Genomic DNA, 26,207 nt, shown 5'->3' with positions numbered 1-26,207 from the left:
CAAAGCTGAGAGAAATTGTTCAGGATCATGGTCGTGTCATTTAAGTTTTGTTTTCTGCTTCAATACTATTGAAATGTTATATAATTTCAAAATCAACTTTCATACGACAGAGTCATGAAGTGCACTTTCTGAGTTTATCTTGTGCCAATTCATCCAGGAGTTGTTGAGATACTGTTGAGAGAACAGCCTTACATTTCCTTCCCTAGAGTAGAACTGCAACGATCAGTCGATTTGTCTGTCGTCAGAAAAATAACGGGTGGCTCAATCATTTAAGTCATTTTTCAAGCAAAAATGCCAAAAAAAAAATGCTGTTTTCAGCCTCTGAAAAATGAGGATTTTCTTCTGTTTTTATGTCTTTGTAAACTGAATATTTGGGTTTTAGACTATTGGTTGGACAAAATGAGCGATTTGAAGCCGGACTCAGAGAAAATTGGATGGGTATCTTTTTTCAGACGTTTTGTAAATTTAATGATTAACTTAATTATAGCCATGCTGCTAGTGTGACTAATGGAAAAAGTTTGTCTCTGTTTAATCACACAGTAGTAAACAGTTGTGGAGTATCCACAATCAAATAGAGGAAGAAAACAGTTGAAAATTGTTTAATTTTTCTAAAGGTATGTGTTTAAAAACGTTACAACCATTTAGTATCTTTAACATGATTTATTATGAAACCATTTAGTTTGTCCATATAAAATGTATGGTAACAGTAAATCACGACACTGTTCTCCACAGTGTGTCCTCAGCCAACTAATGTTTAACTGGTTTGAAGATATAAATGTTATTTCCCTCAGAGGATTATATACGATACAAATCAAATCACAAGGGCGGTCAGTTTCCAACATCGTTATGGCTTTAATATATTTAATCAATAACTGAATGCATCAGAGAGAGAATGGCCTGTATCTACAAACTGAAACTGTAATCCAGCAGATTTACAGCTTCTCTGGTGTCACAACAGCATCTAGAAGGCATAAAGTAAACACGTGATTTGTCACAGTTCCAGCAGCTCCATAAACTTAAACATAACTGGTCCTTGTTAAGTGGTGTAAATGGGGTTTACTTGTGTGGGTGTGTTTTAGAGCCGTTACAAGGTGCTCACCTGCTCAAAAAATGTTCTGCTCCTTCCTGCGATCGATATCTCTCTTCAGTTGGCAGGTGGCACAGACGGGACAACACGCGACCGCCATAAAATCACTACACAGTGACCCCTGCAAACACAAAGAGTGACTCTCAGAGGGTGCTGCCCCCGATCTGATGCACCTTAGTCAGTGTTTTACACAGGGAAGTGAAGAGTTTCTGTTGGTGAGTGGGGCTGATGGGAATCATCTGTATCAGCATTTCTACGTACACACCTACCGGCTGTAAACCATGTGAGCTGTATATGTAATAATTCAAATACAAAGCAGTTGAATGATAGCGTGAAGCTCCATATACTTTCTACCACTATTATTATTTCCTTTTTTTAAAAATTTAAATTAATTTTTTTAGTTCTCTTCTTTATACTCTCCAATGTTACACAAAAAATAAAGCAAAGATTATAGAAAATTGGAAGCAAAAAAAAAAGTTTGTAAACCAGTCGTATCCAGGTGTAGGACTGAACTGACATCAACATGTCTCTCTACAGCGAAATGTAGTACTGTCATATTCAGAGTTACCTAACAATACTGTTGGTGTTTTATTACAGCGTCTACAGGGAGTCCTGCAGTCAGTCAGCCCCAGATATCCACCGAAAACCTACTTTGATGTTGTATTTGGTCCTGTAGACGCTGCGGATGGCCATGCTCAGCCCACACAGGCAGCACTCGTCCATGTCTCTGGCAATGGAGCAGCCCAGGCATGGGTAGCAAAACAGACCACAGCAGCCTGAGGCAGAGGGGAAGGAAATGCATGAAAATGCAGTCTTAACTTTGATTTTATTTCAGTCCACCTAAAAAAAACTGATTTTCCAATCTGAAGAGAAAGCTCACAGGTTCCGCAGTCATCGCAGAAATCACACAGGCCTGTCTGGAAGTCAGAGGGTTCGTATCGGCCTGGTTGTTGGGTCACAGCCATGGTCAGGATCAAAACTTTTCCCTGTGGGATGAGAAGTGTCACTGATGTTTGTTCTTGAGCTGTGGGCCTATTTCTTGATGATTGCTTCTGTATTTCTTCCCCAGCAGAGATAACTATAAATTCCACCTCTTTTGAACATCAAACACTTTGGAAACCTTTCTGTTCTGGGATCAGCAGCCGAGCGGCCGTCAGGACGGAAATCTTACCAGAAGGTTGGAGAGTTGAAGGATGGTGAGAGTGACAGAGGAGGCTCCTGGACAGCAGACTGGCACCAGCAGACAGCGTGAGTCTTTATAACTGATCAAAGCAAGTGACTAATGTGGTTATAGAGCTTATCGCTGTTTTATTGTGTGGAAACATTCCCAGAGTCACCTTAATGGTCCTACACCCAGCCCACTACGCTGCAATAAACCTGAACTGCACAACACCTGATTTCATTGTAGAGTATTGCAAAACAATCCAGAGGGAAATAACAATTAGTAAATTAAACCACACAATAGTATAGACAATAGCTGGCATCTGATCCATCTCTACCAACGACAAGATTAAAATGCTGTTTACATATTAATGCATCAGTAGTTTATCCTGCACACTGGGCACTTTTACCTGACGTTTCCTGATCGTACTTCAGTACCTTTGCTTAGTTTTGAACGCAGACTGGTTCTAACTCTGGCTTTCACTAACAGACCTGAATGTGCGTCACATCTGATATCAGTTATAAAACATCAAGGTTATGTGGCTGACACACCTTGTCCTGATTCACAGCAACAGAGAATATTGCAAATAAAAGAAAAAGCAGAAGACACCAGTTTAAGAGTTAAATGTAGTTTGGTCATTAAATGAGTTTGTTTTTCTTTTTCTTCTTTGCTAAACTTCACACCTCTCAGACCCTTGCTATTCTCCTTTCAGACACACAGTGGCGCTGCCTCCCACCGTCTAGCTGCCACCTACTCAGGCTGTGTAGGAGAGTGCATAATGACGACCTGACTGTAATGATATAGGCTCCTACATAATGAGCAGCTGTGACTGCAGCTCAGGAATAGGCATGATTTTCAATTTCCGACAGTCTAAAGATAGACACGGGCTAAATTACACCAAAATACACGGGGCTGCCATTAGCCTGCTCCACAGCAGACCCTTTAAAATCCTCCACCGTTTGCCCAGAGAGAATAAATCCACTGATGCAGACATCAAACTTTCAGACCGGATTCCTTATGTTGCTGATAAATGCGTGTATTCTGAGAAGCCTGATACTTTGATTTATTTGATTGTTGCTGCCTCTCAGGATACTACACGGTTAACCCCGCGGATGTCAGTCAAAGCCGCGTATGTTTGTTTAGCATGACATCAGTTTTCTTTTATTAAACTCAAAGTCAGAGCCAAACAAATGTCAGGATATGTTCTTTCTTTTCTGATATTGTTCCCTGTTGATATTTGTGGTTGCTGGGCGATCAACTGTTGTCGCTCATATCATCATCCAGCAGACTTATACTGCAGGATATTATTATCTGCCGGTGGTGGAAAGTGCATTAACCTGTACTTTACTAGAGTATTTCCATTTCAGGCTACTTTGTGTTGAGGGAAATATTGTACTTTTTATTCCACTACATTTTCAGATTAAGATTTTACAAACAAATCCCATGATAAGTACTTTTATGCTGAAAGTACATTTTGTTGTTAATACCTATGTACTTTTACTTCAATAAGAAAAAGTGATTCCCAATCTAAGGGTCGGGCCCCTCCAAAGGGTCACGTGACAGGGAAAAATCATTTTCATTATGTGTTCATTTACTGATTATTTTCTAGAGTGATTGTTTGGTTTATAAAAATTTCTGAAAACAGTGAGAGATGCTGTCACAGTTCTCCACAGGTCAAAGTGTCCAAGCTCCAAAATTAAAAAATAAATTAAAATTGTCCATATAATCAGAATGAACGGCAGCAGATCTTCACTTCGAAGCTGAAACTAAATGATAACCAAAATTAGAATTAAATCAAAATGCTTGTGGAGTATATACCGTAGGGTAGTTTGATTTATAATACCAGATTTTATTATTATTATTGTTATATTTTCATGCAAAAATCTTAATTTTCTGAATTTTCCAGTAACAACAAATGTAGTGGAGTAAAAAAGTTTCATATGTGCCTCTGAAACGTTGCAGAGCTGAAGATTTCAGCTGCATGAATAACACTCAGGTAAAGTAGGAGTACCTCTGGACTGGACTTCATAATGTTTTATTTCTACTTTTACTCAGGTACCTGCTCTGAAAGTTACCCCCCTCCCTCCCCGCCTCGTCTCGTCTTTAGGGGTATTTTCTTGAAGGGCTGAAGCTGAAGTGTTATTTCAGGGCAGCACTGATAGACATGCGCACAGCTGATGGGAGAGAGGCACATCTGCACTGACGTCAACCCCCTCACCCCCCACCCACACCCCACACACACCACCACCACCACCCCCCCCCCCCCCCCCCCCTCCCAACCACCCGAAAAAGCTGCCAATTTGAAGCTGTCCGGGTCTCATACCCGGTCTCTGCAGTGTAGTGAGGAGGAGCAGCTCCAAGCCAACTTTTGCTGGTGTTTGCATGCACTTCTCTCCAGAGCAGGTCTGCTGTGGCGGGCTGTGAGGTGGCAGAACACCCTCTGCAACCTCAGCTAACTTTTTAAGCCACTCTGAGCCACCACCACCACCACCAGCAGCAGCAAGAACACAAAGTCTAGATTATAAGGACGGCTGATAGGCTGGAAATAGACCCCTCTGCCGCTGCCGCCGGAGGAAAGGCTGACTGTTTTTGTGACACTGTCTGCTCCGCTTGGTCTTGAAGGGGGAGAATCCCGCTGCAGCTTCAGAGGATGGCAGAGTCCACAAGGAGATGAAAAGAGGAGAGCTGAGGAGGTTTGTGTGCGGAGCTTCGCAGTCTTTTGTCCCGGGCTGTCCCCGCGCACTTGGACCGGAACTGACAATGAAGATGAGCATGGTAAATATCTGCGGTAACACTCCCCGTCTGCTGAGAGCAGGACGGTGGCTTTCTTTCAGGCACTTTTGTCCGGAGTCTGATTCGTGTGAGCATTTAAACGCTGTGAGTGAAGCGGGCAGTGTTTGAAAACCAGCGTTTAGCCCGTTGAACCGCTCGGATTTTGGCACCGTCAGAGTTTCCCGGGGGCATTTTCTCGGAGGGGGGAAAGTGTAGTTTTTGGAAACGTTTACGCGCCGCGTTCGCGTTTTGCAGGGTGTCAGTTTTGTACCGTTACAGGTCTGCAGTCCGCGTCTGCCTGTTCAAACTGCCGAACCAAACTTCTCCGCAGAGCTCGGTTCACACCTTTTGCAACCAAGCCGCGGTTTATTTTGCCTCGCAGACGCTCCAGGTTGTGTTTGAGGTACCGGTGTAACGCACACGGGCCGGCTGCCAACTGTCTGGGTCAGCGTGGCCAAGTAGGTAGCGCTGTCTGTCTGTCTGGACCGCCGGAGCCCCGGAGCTCAGGATACAGGCTGCCCTCACAGTCCGCGTTTCCAGAGGCTGCCACCCGTGTTTTCTTTCAAAGGGTCCGCTCACTTCTCACCGGGCTTCCTCCGTCTATCACCTGGATCCGCTGCCGTTTGTTTACAGTGGTCCGGTTTGCACACGCGGCCGCGGAGCGCGTCAGTGAGTAAAACCACAATCTGCAGAAATGATACGATGTCGACCGGTCAGCACCGCTGGCGCTGTTCACGTTCATGCTTTTCTTTTAATGTGGTCGTAACGCTCCTCATTTTTTTTTATCACTCTGCACTTTAAGTCATTAAACTGTCATCTCCACTAGATTAATGTTTAATTAATGAGGAAGTGGCAGAAATGTGACTAAAATCAGAGCCGCTCCTGGAAATTTGCTCTTCAGGTGTCAAATAACAGGTTGAGGTTAAATGATGTGTTGAGTGAGAGAAACCAACTCAGAGATAATAAACTTAGTAAGAGATTTTCATTCATTTAGAACAAACTACAGAAGCAGCTAAAGATCATTTTCCTTAATCCTGCAGCGGTTAGTTGATTAATCGACAAGTCGACCAACGGAAAAATCATTTAGATAATCAATTGATAGATAGAAATGCCCTCCAGACCTTGAGCTCTGTCTGTTTGTTGGCTTGTTTTGTCAGATATTTAATTTACAATAATCTAAAACAGGTAAAGCAGCAAATCCTGACATTTGAGGATGTGGAAACAGAGGATGTTTGACATTTTGTCTTAAAAAGGGTAAGAAATGATCAATATAATATTAGAATAGTTGCTAATTGATTTTCTGTAGATGGACAAATTGATTAATTGACTGTTTCAGCTCTACAGCCGACAACAATCTGAGTTAAGTGATAATTGGAGGAGATAAAGGCTGATTTAACCTCTGGCTGATTTTCTCCACAGGAATGCAAATGGATCGGTCAAGACAAGTTCCCAATATAGAGCTTCCTGTTTGGAGTTACACCTGAGACTCACTGCGTCTGATGGATTATGGTGTTTTCCATGAGCTGCTGACATGAATTCAGAGACCAGTGAGATGTGGAAGTGCTCACCTTCAGGAGAAATCTGAGACCCGGGTGAGCCTTCGAGCACGACGAGAACATTTGAGTGAAGGAGACAAACCATGGACTTGTTATGGTGTGGCATCGGACCGACCGCATGCTTTTAACCCGTTTGTAGCACCCTCTGCCCCCACCCCATGTCACATCTTTCCCTGAATTATGGAAATTTTGTGGAAGACGCTGACTTGGACACTGAGCCTGGTGGTGATGGCTGCTTCGGAATTTCAAAGCATCAACAGACTTTCGCACAACTCTCAAGGTATGATGTAGACATGTTGACAGGAAGGGTCATGCAACAGTATGTTCATTATCACAACATCTTCTCCATTCTTGTCTTTTCTTTCTCCTGTAAAAGAGGAGTTCCTGTCCTACCTGCAGCACTACCAGTTGACTGTCCCGGTGCGGGTGGACGAGAACGGAGAGTTCCTGAGCTACACTGTGAAGCACCACAGGCCGGGCCGGCGGAGAAGGGGGGCGGTGGACCCCATAATGGGACCAGTGCCTGCGCTGGACCCGGACCCTCCAGAGTCCCGGCTGTTCTACAGACTGTCAGCCTACGGAAAGCACTTTCACTTAAACCTGACGCTCAACCCCCACCTGGTGTCGAAACATTTCACAGTGGAGTACTGGGGCAAAGACGGGCTGGAGTGGCGTCATAACATGGTAGATAACTGTCACTATGTTGGATTCTTGCGAAATCAGCACAGCACGACCAGAGTGGCTCTCAGCAACTGCAGGGGCCTGGTGAGTATAATGTGGCCTTTTAATTACCATTAAAAGTGACGGTTCACGCCTTCTGACTGGCCTTTGAGCCACGGAGAGTTCACACTGCTTAACTCAAACAAGCCCAGACACTGATGTCAGAACGTATATATATATATGTGCCTTGCATGTGCTGCTCTCATGTCAGCCACTCTTCGAGACGCAGCGCCAGAGGATTAGACCAATTGTAGTTTGCTTAACACAATCTTGGCTTCTTTCCATTTGGCACAGTGAGTCTGCAGGCAGCTTGGAGTGAGGTGATGCTCATGCAAAACAAATCCCATCAGTACAGTGATCTGTTCGTGCTGAGCATCATTAAAGTGCATTAAATATCACACGTTATCCACGCGTTTTAAAAGCCTCGGTATCTTAGATCACATTTCTTCCGCTGATCCTTTCTGTGATCTGTAAATAATGCGTCTAAATCTTCGATATTAGCCCATTTTGAAGAGCTCTCTTCCAAAAACAAAGTTGAACAGCCTTAACAAGGCATCTAATTATCCTGTCTAAGCTTTTAGTCCTCAGGCTTTTATCCTCAGACTGTGTGACTGTCCAGCTTCTCTTTGCTAATCAAGGAATTGGAAGAAATTTTAATAGCTGTTATCCCTCCATGCTTCAGAATAACTCTAAAGAAGGGAAAAAAGGCTTCTTACTGGCAAATGCAATCGTGTGGAGAAAACATGTAGCCAAATGTGTTGGCAAGACGTACACCGAGTATCATAAATTGAATTAGCGTTTGCCCTTTTTTCTAACAGCACCAAAAATGGACAAAAATGTGTCTGTAGTTTAATGTAATCAGCTGTCTGTGCAGCCTGAGATCTTGACATCACACACTGTTAAAACCATAAATCGAATATGTTTCTGTTTGCTCGTGCGATGTGTGGTTAATTGCTGTCACTGTGGGTTTAACGGAGTCAAACCAGTGTTTTCTACAAACTGGTTTTAAAGGACTCCTCTGTTTTTATTAAAGAGCAGACAACAGTGTTTCTGCAGTAAATAATGGATGGTCACCGATTGAAAGATCCTGAGTATCAGTTAGACTCCAAAAACACCAGATCCTACATTTCCCATGATGCAACTTAATAGCATCTTCCTACAGACTTTCCCTGCGTCTAATGACATCTTTCAATAGAGAGCAGAAGTCCCTGCATCACGTCATATCCAGCCTCTCGCTCTTTAATCAGTCTTAATGAAAACTGACGTGTGTTTTTAGTTATTAACATAATTATTATTGTCTCTAAGTTTTTTTTTTTTTTAGAACAGAACCTGTAAGTTCTGGTTTCAACATTACTCTTTATTCTTTTTGTGTGCAGTCATGTTGAATCTGAAATTTGCTTCTCTTTCTGTCTGAACACGCAGTTACAACTAAGAAGTACAAAACCTTATTCACTCAGCATTGATGTTTGCTCGTGTTTGTAACCTGTCTCTCTCATTGATTTCCCCCCAACAAGCATGGTGTTATAACAACAGAGGAAGAACAGTATTTAATAGAGCCATTAAAGAACATATCCTCCACCACCTCCAGTGAATGGAACCTGGAAGAAGCACAGCAACATGTTATTTATAAAATGTCTGCCATTCCCTCACCGCAAGAGCATAGCCAGGAGTTCAGCTGTGGCATTTCAGGTTGGTGAACCTCCATCTGGGTTGGACTCTGTGTGGGTGGAACTGACGTAAAGGAATAACTATACATAGCAGGTTAGGTCAGGAAGTGCTGGTTTGGTTCTAGGCCCAGGTTCTGGTAGACATGACCGGGCCTCTTGTGTGCTATAGTTGCTCCTGGCCTGGACACCTTTCAACCTGTAAGAGAAAGTCTTGCTCCAGCTTTCATAAAAGGCCCTTCAGTGCATAAAGAGTGCTTGGCTCTGACTTTTATTGAAGTACAAATCCTATTTATAGAACCAACAATCATGTTCGGATTTTGAAATTTAGACAACTCAGTGCCTCCAAATACTCTGGCTCCTGAGATATGACGAATTGGAAAAAGAACCAGGTGGATATTTTGGTATTTGGGCCAAGGTCTTATAAGAAACAGCAAAGGCTGTCATCACCAGGAAGCCAGCATGCCCTAACATGTATCATCTTATAGCTTTTTCCCAGAGCATCTGGGTCATAAAGCAAAGGCTTTAGCTGCAAGGTTCAAAGGGGCAGATTCCCTATGTGCATGTACCGTACACAAACCAGCTCTCTCAAACCGACGATGCATAATTCTGATGTAGATTATTTCAGAATTCACTCTAACCTGTCGTCGTTGTCTCCCTGTCATTCGCAGACCTCATTAAAAGCAGTGCACCTTGCCAGTTTAGCACACCTCCCCCTGTCCACTCGTCCCCCGTTCCCCAGAATGACAGCGAGCGCTCCAACAGCACCCACAGGCAGAGACGCTCCGTCAGCACCGAGCGCTTCGTGGAGACGCTTGTGGTCGCTGATAAAATGATGGTCGGTTACCATGGACGCAAAGACATTGAGCACTACATCTTGTCCGTAATGAATATTGTAAGTTTGATCCTGTTTTTGAAACAAGTATTTGGCATAATCGACTGGTTGTTGACCAGGATGGCCACTGAAAGTGCTGAATGAAGGGAGCTCAGATGCTGTGACAGTTTGTCTGACTTTGTGTCTTTTCTTCTTTTCTGGAGGTCAGGTTGCCAAACTTTACCGTGATGCCAGTCTAGGAAATGTTGTGAACATTATTGTGACCCGGCTGATCGTTCTGACTGAAGATCAGGTAAGAAAGGATCTACCTTCTACCCCGAACCATGCAGTGCTACCACAATTATTACCACGAGCCTTTAGTGAGTGCGTAACTGATTCACTTGGCGTGAGTGAGCCGCATTATTTTATGTGATTGCCGTGGCTGAAGGGGAGAGAGAGGAGAGACTATTCACCATATGGCCACCACTTCAGATGAAAGATGTGCTCAGGCATCTTCCCTCAGGGAGACTCGATTGAGGATTTTTACATGCGCTGTACATGTGTACGTATGTGTGATGGGAGAAACAGTCTTCCTAGCATCTGTTTTTTCGAAAGGGGTCATAGCGGCTCTTTATGTAGCATCAGGTCCAAAAAACAAGTTTTCATGTTAAGTGGAGCCGCAACTTTGATCCAAAAGGAAGGAAGTACGAGTCTATCAGTCCCAGTTTTGGATCAACTGAACAGAAAATACAGTTATAAAACAAATCGTACGGTGAAAGTGAATCACTGATGGGCTGCTGAGCTGTATTGTGTGGTAATTATTCAGTGGGCAAGCTGAGCTCAGCACTGCATCATCAGCTGGCAGCGTGATGGTTTACTATGATTGAACCGATTACATTCATAGCAGTAGATGTGTTTTGCAGACGCTGCTGTCCTTCTTTTCCTGCTTCTCCTCTTTCCACTTCTCTTGCTCTTTGTGAAAATTCAGCTACTCTTAATATACAGTACCTCCTCTCCTCCTTGTTCTACTCCTTCTCTTCACTCCTCTAACTCCTCCTGCTATAAATGGTTTTACCTTTATTAGAATTGCATCTACGCTTAAATCAAACACAAAAGCTGATCCAAAAACTTGCTCTCTAACCTCCCTCTGATCCCAGAGCAGTCCTCCTCCAAATAATTCATCCAGATAATTGTTCTACTCTGGCGGCCGGAGTGGTTCGGTTGTTAGCTCTGTCAACACGTGACAGTTCAGTGTCACAGCAGACAGATGAGACAGGCTGGAAACGAGGGGAGAGCATGACGACTGAACTGGGGACATTGTGGGGACGTAATGAAATATGTCTCATACCACTCGGCTACATGACATCACGATAGCACATGATTGGAAGCTGTATTGTGTTATATCATGTGGTTTTATATCATTATATTGTTGTACCCTGTTGTATGTGTGTTTTGCAGCCTAACCTGGAGATTAACCATCACGCTGACAAGTCTCTGGACAGTTTCTGTAAATGGCAGAAGTCCATCTTGTCTCATCACAGTGATGGCAACAGTATTCCTGAAAATGGGATGGCTCACCATGACAACGCTGTGCTCATCACCCGGTAAGTGCGGGCTCACATCTTCTGGGCGTGGACCACGTTTTTCCTCACACGGCTGTGTAATGATTCAGCGTGGATCCACGTACCTCGAAGAGCGAGAGCTGCTCTTTCAGCCGTTACTTTAATTGTAAGTAGCGCTAATTTTCTCATTTTTAGGAAATAGGTTTCAGGTTATTTTCTGTGCCGTTGGCTCATAAAGGCTGCGTGGTCACGGTTCAGCTTCAGACTGTGCTTGTGTGTGTGTTTCCTAATAGAAGTGGCCGGCAGCAACAACAGCACGGAAACCTCCACATGTCCAGTTCATGTGCACACACTTAACCTGCGAGTATTAAAAGTGATGGGAACAAAGACCTCAGTTCCGAAAATAAAATGTGCTGTTTCAGACGTGCTGTACCTGTATCACACTGCAATTTATGTCAAGGGTGTTACCATAAAACGCTGTCATTACCTGGAATAGGCTTCATTGTTGCCAGAACTGTTTTGGCCACATAACCTAGCAACTAAAGAGCTTATTCCCCCCCACTGGTTTTGTCCAGAGAGAGGATGGCGTTCTGTGATTGAGATGAGCTAAAGCCAAGATTTTTTTTTTTTTACTCTCTGGGTTCTGTACAAAACAGCCTTTCTATCATTAGGGTGCTCTTGGTTGTTGTCTGTCTGGTGATGTTCTCCTGCTCCTCTGGCTTCTGTTTTTATTATTACCTTTAGCTTCACTCTGTAAGAACCAGAATCAAAGACTGTTTAGTAGCGTTTACATGCATGAGAAGAATCTGTGGGGCTGTCACAGAATACGTTCCTGTTCTGGCTGTTTTTAGTCCACAGAGCGTAGCTGCATGGTGATTGTCAGTGTCAGGTCTACACATGCCAACCTGCACCACCTATCAGGAGAGGAGGGTGATGGCAGGAGCAACTTAAAGCTGCAGAGGTCATAAGCCCCGCCCCCTCCATGTTAGTGGATGGATCACAAAGTGCAGTTTTCCTCATTGCCTGCAGGTGGCATAGGCTTAAATTTTGTAGAAGCTTTATTGCCTGTAGATGGCGCACATTGACTCTGCTGTTGCTTTCATCGCTGATTGGTAGCCAAGCCCATAATTTACCTCAGGGCTCAGAGTCAGTTCCATATGGTGGGACGTTGGTAACGTTGGAGTAAATATAGTTTTGGTGAATAGCTGAACCAAGGCAAAGCGTAGGCGAGAGATAATGAGATAATAAGCTGTGGGGAGGAGGCACCAGCTGAGCTCAGAGATGCTAACATTGGAGATAGTATAAATAGCTGATGGTAGACACCAGGAAGCTCTTATTAACCACCATGTCTGGAGGAGCAGTCAGACATTCCTGCTGATGATGGAATGTGCCCAGAAAGGTTCAGAATGGTTTTAAGGTGGTTGACGGTTGCAGCACTCAGCTCGGAGTGCACTCATTTCATTTATGCTTTTGGACGTCGTGTTTGGGATTAATGATCGAAGCAGAGCTGAAACTATTAATCCATTCGTTGATTAATCTGTGGATGAAATATTAATCGTCAGCCATTTTAATAAGTGATTAATAGTCTCTGTCAAAAACACCAAACATTCTCTGGTTCCAGCTTCTCAAATGTGAGGATTTGCTGCTTTTCTGTGTTTTATATGACATTTGAAGTCACTTTGAGCTGATGGAAAAGACATTATATGGACCAAATGATGAATCAGTCAACTGGGGAAATATTGACCAGATTTATTGATTAGAATCATTAGTTGCAGCCTCAGATCCACGTCATACAAACATACTTTGATATGAGGAGATAGAGACTGGAGATGTACTTCATTGTACATTTACTATCTGCTGGTTGTGTCCATTGACAGTACATTTGTGGAGGATAATGTAAAAACGTTGATGTAAATTATAAAAGTGAAAAGTTCTGTTTTTGTCAGGGGAAAATATTTTTGTTGGAGGACCAGATCCGGTCCGCCTGCTGCTATTTGTCTACCTCTGATGTTATGTTTTCTAATTGTGCGCCTCAGGTCCTCATTACACACATTAAACCAATCCCAGCTTTGTAATTCATCCAGAAACTCGAATAAATATAATTATTATTTGAGAAATGCACCGATCAGCCACAACAGTAAAACCAGTTACCGGTTTTAATGTTGTGGTTGGTGGATGTATAATAATATTATCACAGGGACCGAAACCTTAAAGGTCTGTAGTTAGAGACATTGTCCCTGCAGTTACTATCAGTATATTCTACGACCACTACTTCTCTGTCAACACTGATCAATGTAGATCTCCTGCAGAGACGGAGCAGCAGGACACACTAAACCTTCTCATTCAAATGATTCACCTTCCTCCTCTCCCTGCACAGAGTGACCTCCGTGGCTCTGTTGCTTCAGCCCGCGCGTCGGATAGATTTTTCCTTGTTTGGAATGTGGCCTGTCACGGAAATTATGGAAATACATCAAAACAAATAGACGTCCTAAACGAGGTCACGATTGTACCTCACTGGTTTGGAGCCGGTCCGCTGGGAAGGAGGGAGAGAGAGAGAGCGAGGGGAAGGAAGGAAGAGGAGTTTATGGGGAGAGAAAGAGAGGGAGGGAGCGAGGGAGGGGAAGGAAAGTGAAATTAAATTTGCTGTGCCCTTGGTTTTAATAGATTAAAAGCTTTAGGAATGATTGGATCATTCATTTGAAATGTATGATGTGTCCTTAAAGCACTGTGGCTCCGAGCGTTCAGGCCTTTTCCCCCCTTCGCTCTATTGGATTACCTGCATGTGAGCTGCGGGGGTTAACGGTAGGGACGGAGCGTGACTGAAGCCTTTCACTCTGCTCTCATTCGCCTTTGAGCACCGTCTGTTAGCTGGATGACATTTTGCTGAAGGCTCATGCTGTAGGTGGAGGACTGGACCAGGTGTTTTCACCACTTCATTATATGCTATTGTTATGCTACAGGCTGAGATTATATCTCTGCAGACTGTGTGATCAAACATGGAAAGAATGGAGTGGCCGAGAGCCAGTGGAAGAAAATACTGTACATGTAAAAAAAGAAAAAAAAAAATTAGAGTTAATTTAATTGTTTGTGTTCTTTCCCTTTTTCTTGCTTGTCCTCAGGTATGACATCTGCACCTACAAGAACAAACCCTGTGGTACCTTAGGTGAGTGGACTACAGCAGACTGAAGTTTATATGCAGGGTTTTAACATGTGTTTTCTTGCCAAAGAGGTAATCTCAGCCGCCGCGGACAATATGATTCTCTGGTTTAGGAGTTCAGTCTTTTCTTTCCTGCCTCCGGAGAGGTTTCATTTTCACCTTCAGCGTGTCCTCAGACAAACCTTATTTAGCAACCTTCGCAGTCTCCTTTAGAAGAACGCCAGACGGCTCCTGCGAGACATAATGAGAAGGATGTTTTCACTTGTGTTATTATAGCTCCTCGGTGGCTCTCCTCTGTTGGTTGAGGCCAGGAGCCCTGAACCTGGACAGCCGTGGTCGCCTCCTCACACGGCCTCCAGTTTATAAAGCTCCTCTGTCTCTCTCCTCCACCTCTAACCTCGGTTTGTCTAAGGTGTTTACACTTCCACCGGGGGCTGAGAGAGAGAAAGGAAGAGCTGAGGAGAGTAGTGACAGAAGGAGGAGATGGAGAAGAAGAAGAAGAGGAGGAGTTGAAAGGAAAATGGAGGGGGAAAAGGGCAATTATAGGGAGTGTTAGAGTATGCAGGAGATAGAGTGGGTGATATGCTGGTTGTGGGGGTATTGGGGGGTGGAAAAAGGACAGCAAGCAGTGGCAGAGACCCCCCCCTACCCCTCCCCACCTCTTCTCTTTCCCTCTCCTCTTCACCCCCCTCGCCCCACCTCCTACCCACCCAGGCCTTCTTCTCTCCTCATCTTATCTTTGTAAAGGCCCTGCAGGCACCACAGTATATCTTGCAGGTAATACTGTGACTTCAGGGGTGGTTTGACAGATTGACCGCATTCGTCACATTCCCCGGTCGCTTTAATTGCCCTGGCATCTGCTTGGCTTCCTCATTGTCTCACCCCCACCCCGCCCCACCTACCCTACTCCCTCTCCTCCTCCCCTCCTCTCCTCCCTCTCCTCTCGGGGATCATGCTCCCGGGTCAGATCGCTGGCCTTTAGGGTCACAGAGTAATCACGGGGCTGGAGATAATACACAGTCCACCCCGGTGTTAAGAAAAAAACTTGCAATGCGATTTGTGTGTGTGTGTGTGTGTGTGTGTGTGTCTGAGCTCGACCACGACCCACACTCACTTTACTCTCTCCAACACACACATTCTTAAACTAATCGCAGAGTAGCCACCCTCCTTTCTTTCCTTCCCTCTCCTCCTCCTTTCTTCACCTTCAGGCTCCCTCTTTCCCTGCAGTAATGGTTTCAGTGGCCTCCTGATTTGCGAGTCTATTCTTGTTTAGCCTCTTAGTGAAGAGGATACAAAAGCCATGCCACTTTTAACAGGGAGGCAAAGAGTTCATGCTAACTATACAGGAAAGTCTGAAGCAGTACTGACCACCACAAGGTTCATGTAGCTACTCGCTGGTGCAGACGCTGGTGTGCTAAGTTTATTGATATTCAGCGAGAAAATGTGGGGTTTTTTTCTAAATTGTGTGAACTGACCCTTTAAGTTTCATAAAAAAAATTTTTTTTACCTCTTCCTCTTTCCTGATTCTGAAAGGATTTAAAAGTATATCACTAATTATGTTGTAAACAACATAATTAAAATGGTCTTTCCCTCACACGCATTCATGCACATCCCCCGACACACACACACACACACACACAAACAGACGCACACACACCTGCTTTGTGCTGTCATATGATCCACTTTCCAGTCACCTGTAGATGTAATCTGTGAAGAATTGCCTCCTGTCTCCCTATCTGACCTGTCAGGCTTTAGGAAAAAAGGACTTGCGACACCTGGATCGTGGAGAGGTTTTAACTTTAAACACCCTCTCCTCTCCCTTTCTCTCTCTCCCCTCTCCCCTCTCCCCTCTCCCTCGTTCTCCGACTTCAGTTTTGAAAATGAGGAAAACATCTATATTTTCTGACAGGTTTCTGGTGGGGCACAGCGTTGGTGAGAGGGTTCTTATATTCCCTTCCTTGGCTCACATTTTAGGTGATCCCTTGTTACATGAATTGAAATGTATAAATCTAACCCTTGTCTAGACATTTTCCAGCAGTTGCTGTAGTTTGCGAGAAATAAAAAAAAAGCTGTCTAGCCAGTGATGCTAAACTCTATTCCCCAATCTATAGCAGCAGATTGTCTTTCAGCACTGCTATAAACAGGCCGATCACGTGTGGAATCCCGATTTTATGACCATGACTCCTGAGAAGGCTACATCTTGACCCTGTGTTTGTATGTTTGTCTGGTGTGTGTGTGTGTGTGTGTGTGTGTGTGTGTGTGTGTGTGTGTGTGTGTGTGTGTGTGTGTGTGTAGGCCTGGCCTCGGTGGCTGGAATGTGTGAGCCGGAGAGGAGCTGCAGCATCAATGAAGACATCGGCCTCAGTTCTGCTTTCACCATTGCGCATGAGATTGGCCACAAGTGAGTTTTAAGACTTTTAAGATCCTAATATAAAATATAAAATTTGACATTACTTTCTGATGCAAATGGCAGAGGTGAGTCAAAGCCAATGGGCCTCATGCAAGAACCACTCACACAAACAGATCAGCTCTGAAGCTGCACGTCGGACAGATTTAAGACATCTTATCACATTCGCCAGTTTTCTCGTATTTTATATTTTCACTTGAACTGTGACTGATTCTGTGCAGATACTGTGCCTTTCTCTACGCCGGCAAACACTTGTTTGAGAATTATCAGGCTTAGATCAATGATTCAGGAGTTAAACAAGTTTAGATCTGCAAGTGCAGTTGATTACTTGAATTTCAGGATGTTACTTTGGGAAACTGTGATGGGCGTTTTTTACCAAGTCATTAGATTGATCATTCGACTTGTGTCCACACCTCTAAGCAAATGGGATTCCCTCTTTTGCTTCAGATCGTTGTAAAACCTTTTATCACTTTCATGACTTCGCGCTCTAATAATTGCTCTTAAACAAACATAACTTACTCCTCAGGTTTGCCAGACCTGCATGTACCTCCTTTTTTTTCCCCCCCAGCAGACGCCTTGAACTGTATCTCCACATATTTCCTCATGCAAATGTCAGTGTCCACATACCTCTGGCTCTTTCTTCCTGAATATAAAGCAAAATAATGATGATGTATTAGTCTACGTATCCCTCTCGAGAGAGTTCAGCAAGATGGCGATTTCCTTTATTATGTCTCATGTCTGCTTCTGTTGTGGGGCAGTTGTAAAAATAGTCTCTGCTTCTAGAGGATGTATAAAAAAAACACTGCAGCGGGGTTTCAACCGGGCTGATTTATTTCCAGAGTAGGGTAAAATGTCATAAACGCCAGCCTTAGAAAAACAGGTCCAGGCTGTGCGATGTGGTTGGGTTTGTTATATACATTAGACCTGATTTGTGCTCCTGGACTGTAAGGAAAAGTAAGCTTTGACATCCTGCTGTAACGTGAGATTTTCTCTCAAATGATATCCAGACAGATAAGGGTTTTTTTTTTAATGAATTGTTAAAATGATTTATTTTCAGCCCTCAGTGTGAAATAAATTCTTGAGCAGCTTTCATAACAGACCACAAGGTTGGGAGATGTTTGGGTTCTGCGTCTCTCTCTGGTATCTGGTGTAGCGATTGATCTAAAGGAACCCCCCCCACACACACACACACACACACACAACCCCCGGCCTCGCTCCAGTCGGTGACTCCCCCTCACGGCCTGCTCAGACCTGCAGGCGGTGATTGACAGGCCGGCATCAGAGTGGTGATTAGAACTTTTTTTTGTTCCTGCAAAGCTCCAGACAGGGTTTGACCCTTGACCCCTGGCTCTCCTCCACACAGCTGTTTCAGAGCCACGGAGCTTGAACTTTACAGCCAGGGCCACTGAGGGAGACGTCCTGCAGTCAGCAACCTGGACTTTCCAGCGTCATCCCACCTAAACCAGGCACTTAACTGCCAAAGAGAGGGTCATCGTCTCGGCCCGCGTTAATGCCAGCTTTTATTTTATGTCTTTCAGTTTTGGGATGAACCATGATGGGATCGGGAATTCCTGCGGTACCAAAGGCCACGAGACAGCCAAACTGATGGCCGCTCACATAACAGCCAACACCAACCCTTTCTCCTGGTCTGCCTGCAGCAAAGACTACATCACCAGCTTTCTGGAGTAAGTGGATGATGGTTATTCCCTGTGGGACTGTCTGAGTGTGTTTGGATTTGCCTGCATATGTGTGTGTGTGTCCTTATGTGTGTGTGTGTGCGTGCGCAGTGCAGAAAAAGGTGCACGCCTGTTTTCCTGCTTGCTTGCAGCCGTCTCTCTTTACAACCCGCTGCCACTGGCTGGCCCTTGTGGTGACCCGCTAGGCTGCCTTGTATGCAAGTCCTTCCCCACTTATTCACATCCATTTCATCACCAAGACTCCTGCCAGACCTCCTTGTGGCTATGGATGATAACTGGGTGCCTTCCACTCTTGCATCCCTGCACCACAAGGCAGCGATGTTAGAGCTCATGTGGTCCCTGGTGGTGATGTGTAGGCCAGCTGCTTTCGACCACTGCTCCACTGCGTCTGTGAATTGGTGAGAGACGACAAAAAACGTGGAGCAAATAAACAAAAGAGTAGCACGGGGACGTTTTGGCACAGCGAGTCCTGCCAGCCTGGCATGGTACAGCTTGTACAGGTTTCTAGCGCTGAGTTCAAGGGCCAGACAAAACATCTGGACTCGGCCTTCAGAGTCTGGCAGTGAAAAGATGCCTGTGATGATGGCAGGACTGAACGAACCGAAAGTTACTGCCCTGATCCCTGCACATCATGGGCCATTGAGCTGAAACTGCTTTTAGAACAAGTGTGAATAAATGAGCAGCATTAACTGGGACTGAACCGCTGGATTTGACAGACTTTGCTCCACAGTCCAAGCAACAAAAGCAAAATCACAAAAGTGCATTATGCTTTTTTCCGTGAAGGGCTCGGCCATAGTTGGGAAACAGCTTCATTGTGTAGGAATAACAATCAGAAAGTGGTCAGGATTGTTCCCTCAAACGAGAAGCGTGCCATTCTTCCTCAAAGAATGAGGTCAAGGATTCCTCAGCAACTCTCTGAAATTGCTTGCTTGCAGCAATGTAGAAGTAGTGGACAGAACCCAGCTGACAGAACCAACAGAAACAGGAAAAACATGCTCCGAGTGAGTCACGTATCATTTAAGCTGCTCTAATCAATATTTTTATATTAACAAAGGATGAAATTACTGTGTGTGTGATGTGAGTTGATTTGTTTGTGGCGGAAAGCCCACAGAGAATTATCACCCAGCTCTGCAGCTTGAGTGTTTTAATGTCTTTTAGTTAATTGTTTTGGTTTTACAACTTTACTGTTTTGGTTCGGCCTCGCTGCTCTCATCTGTGTTGTTTCTGCTCGCAGCAGGCAGCTGTTTTAAGTGAAAAAGCTCCGATAAACCCGCTGTACAAACAGCAGCTGAAGGTTCGTAGGTTCATATCAGGACACCGCTGCTGAATTTAACACACTGGCAGCATCGCTCTTGTCTTGTGGAGCAGGAGTCAGTTCTACTTAAATAGGCTTCTTCTGCTGTAACAGGTGTGGTTCCCTGATTGCTCTGAGCGGCCGTTAAAGTTTTAATCCTGAAGATTTCAGTCCTGGTTTAACACTACAGCGAACAGACAGCAGGTGTTTCTGTTTACAGTGCAGCCAAACAAAATCGCATTGTTTTAATAAAGATGTCAGTCAAAAGTAAGCGGAACCATAACCTGACTCCCTGCAGTATCTGAAACTGATCTAGAAATGTCTTTTTTCGTGGAACCATCGCAGTCAGCCCTCGTCACAGTTACAAACACATTGTAATTCCTGCGGCTGCTTCACAATAAAAGCCTCCATGTTTTTTTTTGCCAGTGGAATGCTTTTAATGTGACACTCCAGCAGTGGGATGTTCTGTTTGCATCGTTAGTACAATAAAAAAATGAAGCTTAATCTGTGAAGTTATGGATGAGATCAAATTTGGATCACATTCTTGCATTTCTTTGCAAATTCTCTGTGCTTAAGTCGGCAATCAGATTCCACCGGCAATAAAAAACGAGACGTCATTACTGAATGTGAGTGGATTGAAAGGCTAATGCAGAAAGAAGCTGACCATAAATATTATCATATTAATATTATTTAATGAAAATCTCAGGGATTGTAAACTTGAGAGAAAAGGTAGAAATATTAACAGATTTATCTCTGGGCCGTTACCTGCCGTACACAGGAGGTCAGAGGTCAATGCAACAGAGTCTTGCTGTGGGAGCTTGAAACAGGGGCTTCCAGCACAGCCCTCTAAACTCATTACCCTGCTGTGCATAATAACCTGCACTTATCTGGCTTCGTATGATTTGAGTGTGGTGGAAAAGAACAGGTTTGTGCAACAGAAACATAAAGAGCACATTATTCCCTCTCAGAGTGTTGTCTTTTATTGTGCTCTGGATAATGAAGTCTGTTTATCTAAGCTTACCCCTGCAAAGGAGAAGCAGAGGGGGTTGCAGATATCTCAATTTGTAATCATAGACCCACAAACACTGTGCACAAAAAGTCCTTCCCTTTCCATCGCTCTGTAGAGTTTAGCTCATCACTAAGACCTGAGTACTGCTTGCAAATCCTAATACACAACTTTGTGGTGAAGTATTGGTTGGATGTGTTGCAAGTCTGCAGTGTGGTGTGTGTGTGCGTGTGTGTGTCTTTTTGTGTGTTCGTGTTTAGTTTGCAGGGCTCTCCAAGAAAGCGGATAATAGCGGCCGTGGTTGTCAGATGATGTTTCCGGCTGAAAGCTGTTAGAGGAGGGTTAGTGAACAGCACTTGTGACAGAGATGACAGTATTATATGCCAGCGTCCAACTGGGACACAAAGAGCCACTTCTCTGCCGCTCTGTCGGGTTTCCGTCCACTTCTGGCTCGAGTGTCTGAAGATGACCGAGGCTGTGCTCGAACAAAAACACAGACAAAGTTCTTTCACTTCGTCTTCAGGCAGAATCTCCTCTTTCTCAGCTTATTATACTTCCATTTGTTTAAGTCTGTTGGTTGAGTTTTGTCTTTTCATTTAGGTTTTTATTGCCTTTAGCTTTTATGTTTCTTACAAAAGAGTTCTGTCTGTAAACTCCAATTATCCTCCCTTTCTCTCCCTCAATCAGAGTTTTGGATATCGCACATGCTTCTCTTTGCCAAGTAAACAACTTTGGCTGCGGTGTTGGCCTAGATTCACCGTCTTGCTCGAGCAATATGTGGTGCTTTGTTTGGGTTTTTTAGGAATGGTTTATGAATGCACTCACAGTTCAGTCATAGTTTACTCTCCCAAGTCTGCATGCCAGTTTGCTATAAATGTTAAAAGGCAGGCAGTTTGGGTCTATTAAAGTCTCAGAGACCACACGCTCTATCGAACTTGATATTAGACTTGTGTGACTTGTGCCTTATGATAATTGTTGGGTTAGACTGATTTAATCATGCTGCTGTTTCACCACTGGTCAGATCCAACTGGGATGGTTAATATCTACATGAATGACCGGTGTCAGAGTTCAGGGATCACCGATGTTCCTGCTTATTAAAGGATGTTTCCGCTCGGCATAATGAATTTGGCTGAATCCACCGGACAGGAAGCCTTTGCGACGATGTTAAATAATAGCCTCTATGTTTAAACTTTGACTATTTTGTCTCTCTCCAAACCAATAAATACTGAGGCCTGCCCTTAGTGCGCAGGGAGTCTGGGGGCCTCAGAGGCTCTCTCTCTATGATGAGAGGGTCCTCTGAGGAACAAGAGCCAAGAAACAGGATTATTCCATTCAGTAACTGAGAACAGCAGATGGAGAGAGGAAGAAAGACAAGAGAAGGAGGGAAAAAAGGGAAGGAGGAAAGAGTTTGCTCCTCTTGCTCTGGAACATTTAAGTTCCTCTTGTGCATTTTGTTATTTGCTACTTTGGGATAAAAACAAACAGCATGTATTAGCGGTCTTGTCATGACTGATATACTTTCCTCTGGTAGGCCTATGCTTTTATTCGCCCGGGCTCTTTGTTCATTAGAGCGTAGTAGTAACAATTTCTATTTTTTCTAACTAGCTGAGTCGCTCCACTATCTTTCCATGTACCCCGGCGGCTGCAGATGTACCACCTGGTGTACAGCAAGTAGAGTACGAGTATCTAGGAGCTTTTTAAATGTACATTTTCAAAGCTGTGAGCACATCAAATGAATTTCACTTCCCCTCCGTTGTATAGCACTAGAGCCAGAAATCTCAAGGGACAGATAACTCAAAACCTGGACACATAAACACAGAACTATCTGCATGTCCAGGTATCACTAAAGGTAAGGGAGGAAACATATTTTTTTTTGTAATTTGAGTGAACTGGCTGTTAAAAGTTCTCGTAGTTTCAGTCTTTAGTGTTCTCCTCTCCTGTATTCTGGGCCCAGGTTTTGGTCTGCTCAGTCACAAAGCCTAGCTCTACGTTATTGTTGACACCAGGCCCACTTTTCCTTTCGAGGGATGGGAAGCATTCCACTGCATGTTGCAGCTGCCACAGCTGGAAAAGAGCACAGTATAGTAAATAGTCGTAGTAATATTTTGCCTTGAGTGAATCTTCTGATTCAAGCAGAAGCAGAGGAGGCAGAGATCAAAATGAAATACATCTGTGTTTGTTTATTGGCACTTGTCTTTATTATGGTTTTTGTCTCTTGCACAGAAAAAGGTCAAAATAATAACACAAAATTTTAATCTGTGAGGCGAGTGGTGGCCCAGCATCTTCACCCAGAACAGAGAGACTCACCAACAAAAAGACACAAGGCTGCGTTTTTATTTTGTAGCTACGAGAGTACAAAACTGGCGTGTGAGTGTGTGTGTGTGTTTCTTCTGTGAGTTCTTTGTGAGCGCACATATTTCTATCTGACAAAACAGACTAAACATAATCCTAGGCCTGGACATATGACCCATAGCTCACTCCAGATTTTTCTCTTCCCTTCCCTGCTCTGTCATTTCATTGGCTCCTCCGTAGATTCAGTGTAAGCAGCTGACGTACAGAATAGTGGAGCACAGAGCCATATAATCAGAGAGGGTTTGTGTTTTAAGACAGGCAGATCGGCTGACGGCCTGCCCTCTTCGCCTCTGGTAAAATGTCTCTGCTTGTGCTTCAACGCTCTCTTTGATGAGGAGGTGTTGATGTGTAATATCAACATTAATTACATGTCATTTTAGACCCTTGACAAGCTTCCTACAATGGTAGTTTGGTGGTAAAATTAAATGAGTCAGACAACACCAGCCAAGGTCTAAAAGAGAAGAGGCGGTGGCGGTGGTGGTGGTGGTGGGGGGGGGCACTTTAATGGTGTAGAAAGGTTCCTTTGTGTAAGAAACAATCCTATTGTAGGTTTGTTTTTTTGACAGCTCAGGTCGGGGGACGTGTCTGGACAATGAACCTCTGAAACGAGACTTCCTGTACCCAACAGTGGCCCCGGGGCAGGTGTACGATGCAGACGAGCAGTGTCGCTTCCAGTACGGAGCCTCCTCACGCCAGTGCAAGTATGGGGTAAGAAACCAGCATCTTTCACGCCGCTCCGCTGCTCATCTATCCGTTCCATTGTTCGATCCGTTTTACATGTTTTTTCACTCACAGACTGAAACATGTGACGCTGTAGTCAGAGTTGTCCGATGGTAGCGTTTGTGAAACACCCACACTGGACTGGACTTTACTTTGAAAGGAGTACACCCAGTACACACCCAAAACAAGTCGACTAATCAACTTGTCGATCAACAGAAAATCCTGTTTTGATAATAGATGAATCATCATCAGTAATCATTTGAGTAATCAATTAATCAATATAATTGTTTCAGCCCTTTATTTGAAATAATAATGATCCCAGTGATCAGATTTTATATTTGCTTTAAAGAGAGCACAGGTATCATATTGTTAACAGGTATCTGTGTATATCCTGCTGCTTGATCCATCACTTGAAGATATGTGCATGATGAAAACCTGTTCCTGACCCCTGTGGGTAATTAGGTAATAATAACCGTTTTCTTCAGGTTTACATTTCCTAGGGAGGTAAAACATGCGAGGAAGGTAATTTTTTTTTTATTATTGTCTGGCAACTGGAGCTGGTTTGGAAGTGTCTTTCCACACTTTGCCTTATTCTTCTTTTTAATCTTTAAACTTCCCAGACAAAGAGATGAAGGATTCAGGTCAACGCTCCCTTCAGTGAAAAGGATTCACCCTCTTTCCTGCGTAATGAGAAAGACAAGCAACGAGCACATGGCAAACAGGAGTGGCTGAAAGAAGCCTCAGAGGTTTAACGAACAATAACGTGATATTGTTTTGCGTGACACAAATATTTGGGCACATGATGGAAAAGAAAAGGGGACAGAGATTAGCTGAGATCATATAGTTATTTCATGTCATTGAAAGAAATATCTGACAGCAGATTATAACAGGCCCCAAATCAAGCCCTGTTATTTTGGCTCCTAAGCTCATAATTGTGGTTTTAGATCAGCATGAAAGACACACATTTATGAGATTTATGAGCAGATTGGATTCCAGCAATGATTCAACAGAGCTAGATTGGACTTTTTCATCTGACAATAAGATCTATTTCGTACAGCCATCTGTGAAAGAGATGCCCTTTGCGACTGCTTACAGGACAGGCGTGACCACAGAAACGGATAAAAGGTCTAATGAATGGAAGAGTCTGGTTTCTGAAGCTAACGCTCAGCCATAACCTATTGAACTTTTCCACATTTGGATGAGTGTTTTCTGTATTTCCTAATCGTTTTGCGCTGCTGAACTTGAATACAGAAGGACAGTGATGGGAAAAGCAGAGAAGTTTATCTAGAATATATCAAAGTTTGTCCCTAATGTATCTATAAATAGTGTCAAACAGTCATATTGTAGTTTTAATATTTCATAAAACATGTTGCCTAAGACACCATTCCTTTGGCTTAGACTGTGAGATAACAAAATGATTTGTAAGTTTTTCAACCACAACAAACTGAAATTCTAGCCACAAATCTACATCGTAGTCGTTCATCTTCAGGACAGGGAGGAAATTTACCACCACACATGACCTGGTGTGTCCTGTTCAGCTGGTGTGAACAGAAGAGTAGAGAACAAAACCAAATAAAATATCAGCTGATTACAACTTTATTTTTCCTCATATATAGTTCCTATTATTTTGTGTTACTGACAAAAGCCACATATAAAATATTAAAACTGTTTATGTAGCTAAAACCTTTTTACACGTATCTTTGATATTATCCAGAAGACTCGGTGGGGATAGTAATTAAAACCTAAATTAATTTTTTTTTCTTCTTGCACTCGTATACATATATACAGAAAACCGGTCACTGATTTTAATGCTGCAGCTGACCGATGAATATTTTTTAAAATGTATATATGATGTATATTTGTATGTAAATTAAATTTTTTACTCATTTTAAAAAGGGGTAACTTTAATGGCAGCTGGGTCTGACACTGGATCAAATCAAACCAAACAATCTAAGAAGGGAAAATAAACCACTCTCCAGCTGGACTTCTCACAGATTACCAGAAAAGGTTGGAAACCACTCGTGTAGAGCAACACAACAGCAATATTTCACTGAATATGGCCTGTGACGCCTTCAGGGGGTTTAAATAATTACAAAGATTTGAAAGATCCTTGAACTGCAGGGGTATCACAGACCTTAAATCACAGCATGAGACTGTGTCAGAGGTGGGAAAAGTAACACAGACATCAAGAGAGGAAATTAGTGTAATTTACAGCAACGATTTGTTTTTTAGTGACT

At 43.6% G+C, this 26,207-nt stretch overlaps 2 protein-coding genes across 2 annotated transcripts in view; one reads left to right on the top strand and one right to left on the bottom strand.

The window, feature by feature from the left end:
• Positions 1-991: 991 nt before the first annotated feature.
• On the bottom strand, positions 992-2,052 carry LOC121195409 (placenta-specific gene 8 protein-like). The gene is made up of 3 exons (XM_041058854.1): positions 1,968-2,052; positions 1,739-1,863; positions 992-1,208 (listed from the first exon to the last, which is right to left on the bottom strand). Exons 1-3 carry the CDS (start codon positions 2,050-2,052, stop codon positions 1,104-1,106), a joined length of 315 nt encoding a protein of 104 aa, XP_040914788.1. The 3' UTR covers positions 992-1,103.
• Positions 2,053-6,757: 4,705 nt separating this feature from the next.
• Positions 6,758-26,207, top strand: part of adamts6 (ADAM metallopeptidase with thrombospondin type 1 motif, 6) — a 44,309-nt gene continuing 24,859 nt past the window's right edge. The window contains exons 1-10 of the mRNA XM_041059080.1: positions 6,758-6,857; positions 6,954-7,342; positions 8,812-8,986; positions 9,633-9,856; positions 10,005-10,088; positions 11,234-11,379; positions 14,457-14,500; positions 16,790-16,895; positions 18,440-18,586; positions 23,817-23,958. Of these exons, the coding sequence (XP_040915014.1) occupies positions 6,758-6,857; positions 6,954-7,342; positions 8,812-8,986; positions 9,633-9,856; positions 10,005-10,088; positions 11,234-11,379; positions 14,457-14,500; positions 16,790-16,895; positions 18,440-18,586; positions 23,817-23,958 (1,557 nt within the window). The remainder of the gene's footprint in view (positions 6,858-6,953; positions 7,343-8,811; positions 8,987-9,632; positions 9,857-10,004; positions 10,089-11,233; positions 11,380-14,456; positions 14,501-16,789; positions 16,896-18,439; positions 18,587-23,816; positions 23,959-26,207) is intronic.

This window comes from Toxotes jaculatrix, chromosome 16 (genome assembly GCF_017976425.1).
Source record: "Toxotes jaculatrix isolate fToxJac2 chromosome 16, fToxJac2.pri, whole genome shotgun sequence".
Taxonomy (NCBI): domain Eukaryota; kingdom Metazoa; phylum Chordata; class Actinopteri; family Toxotidae; genus Toxotes; species Toxotes jaculatrix.
Note: the sequence above shows the minus strand (reverse complement) of the source record. Positions and strands in the feature narration are given on the sequence as shown.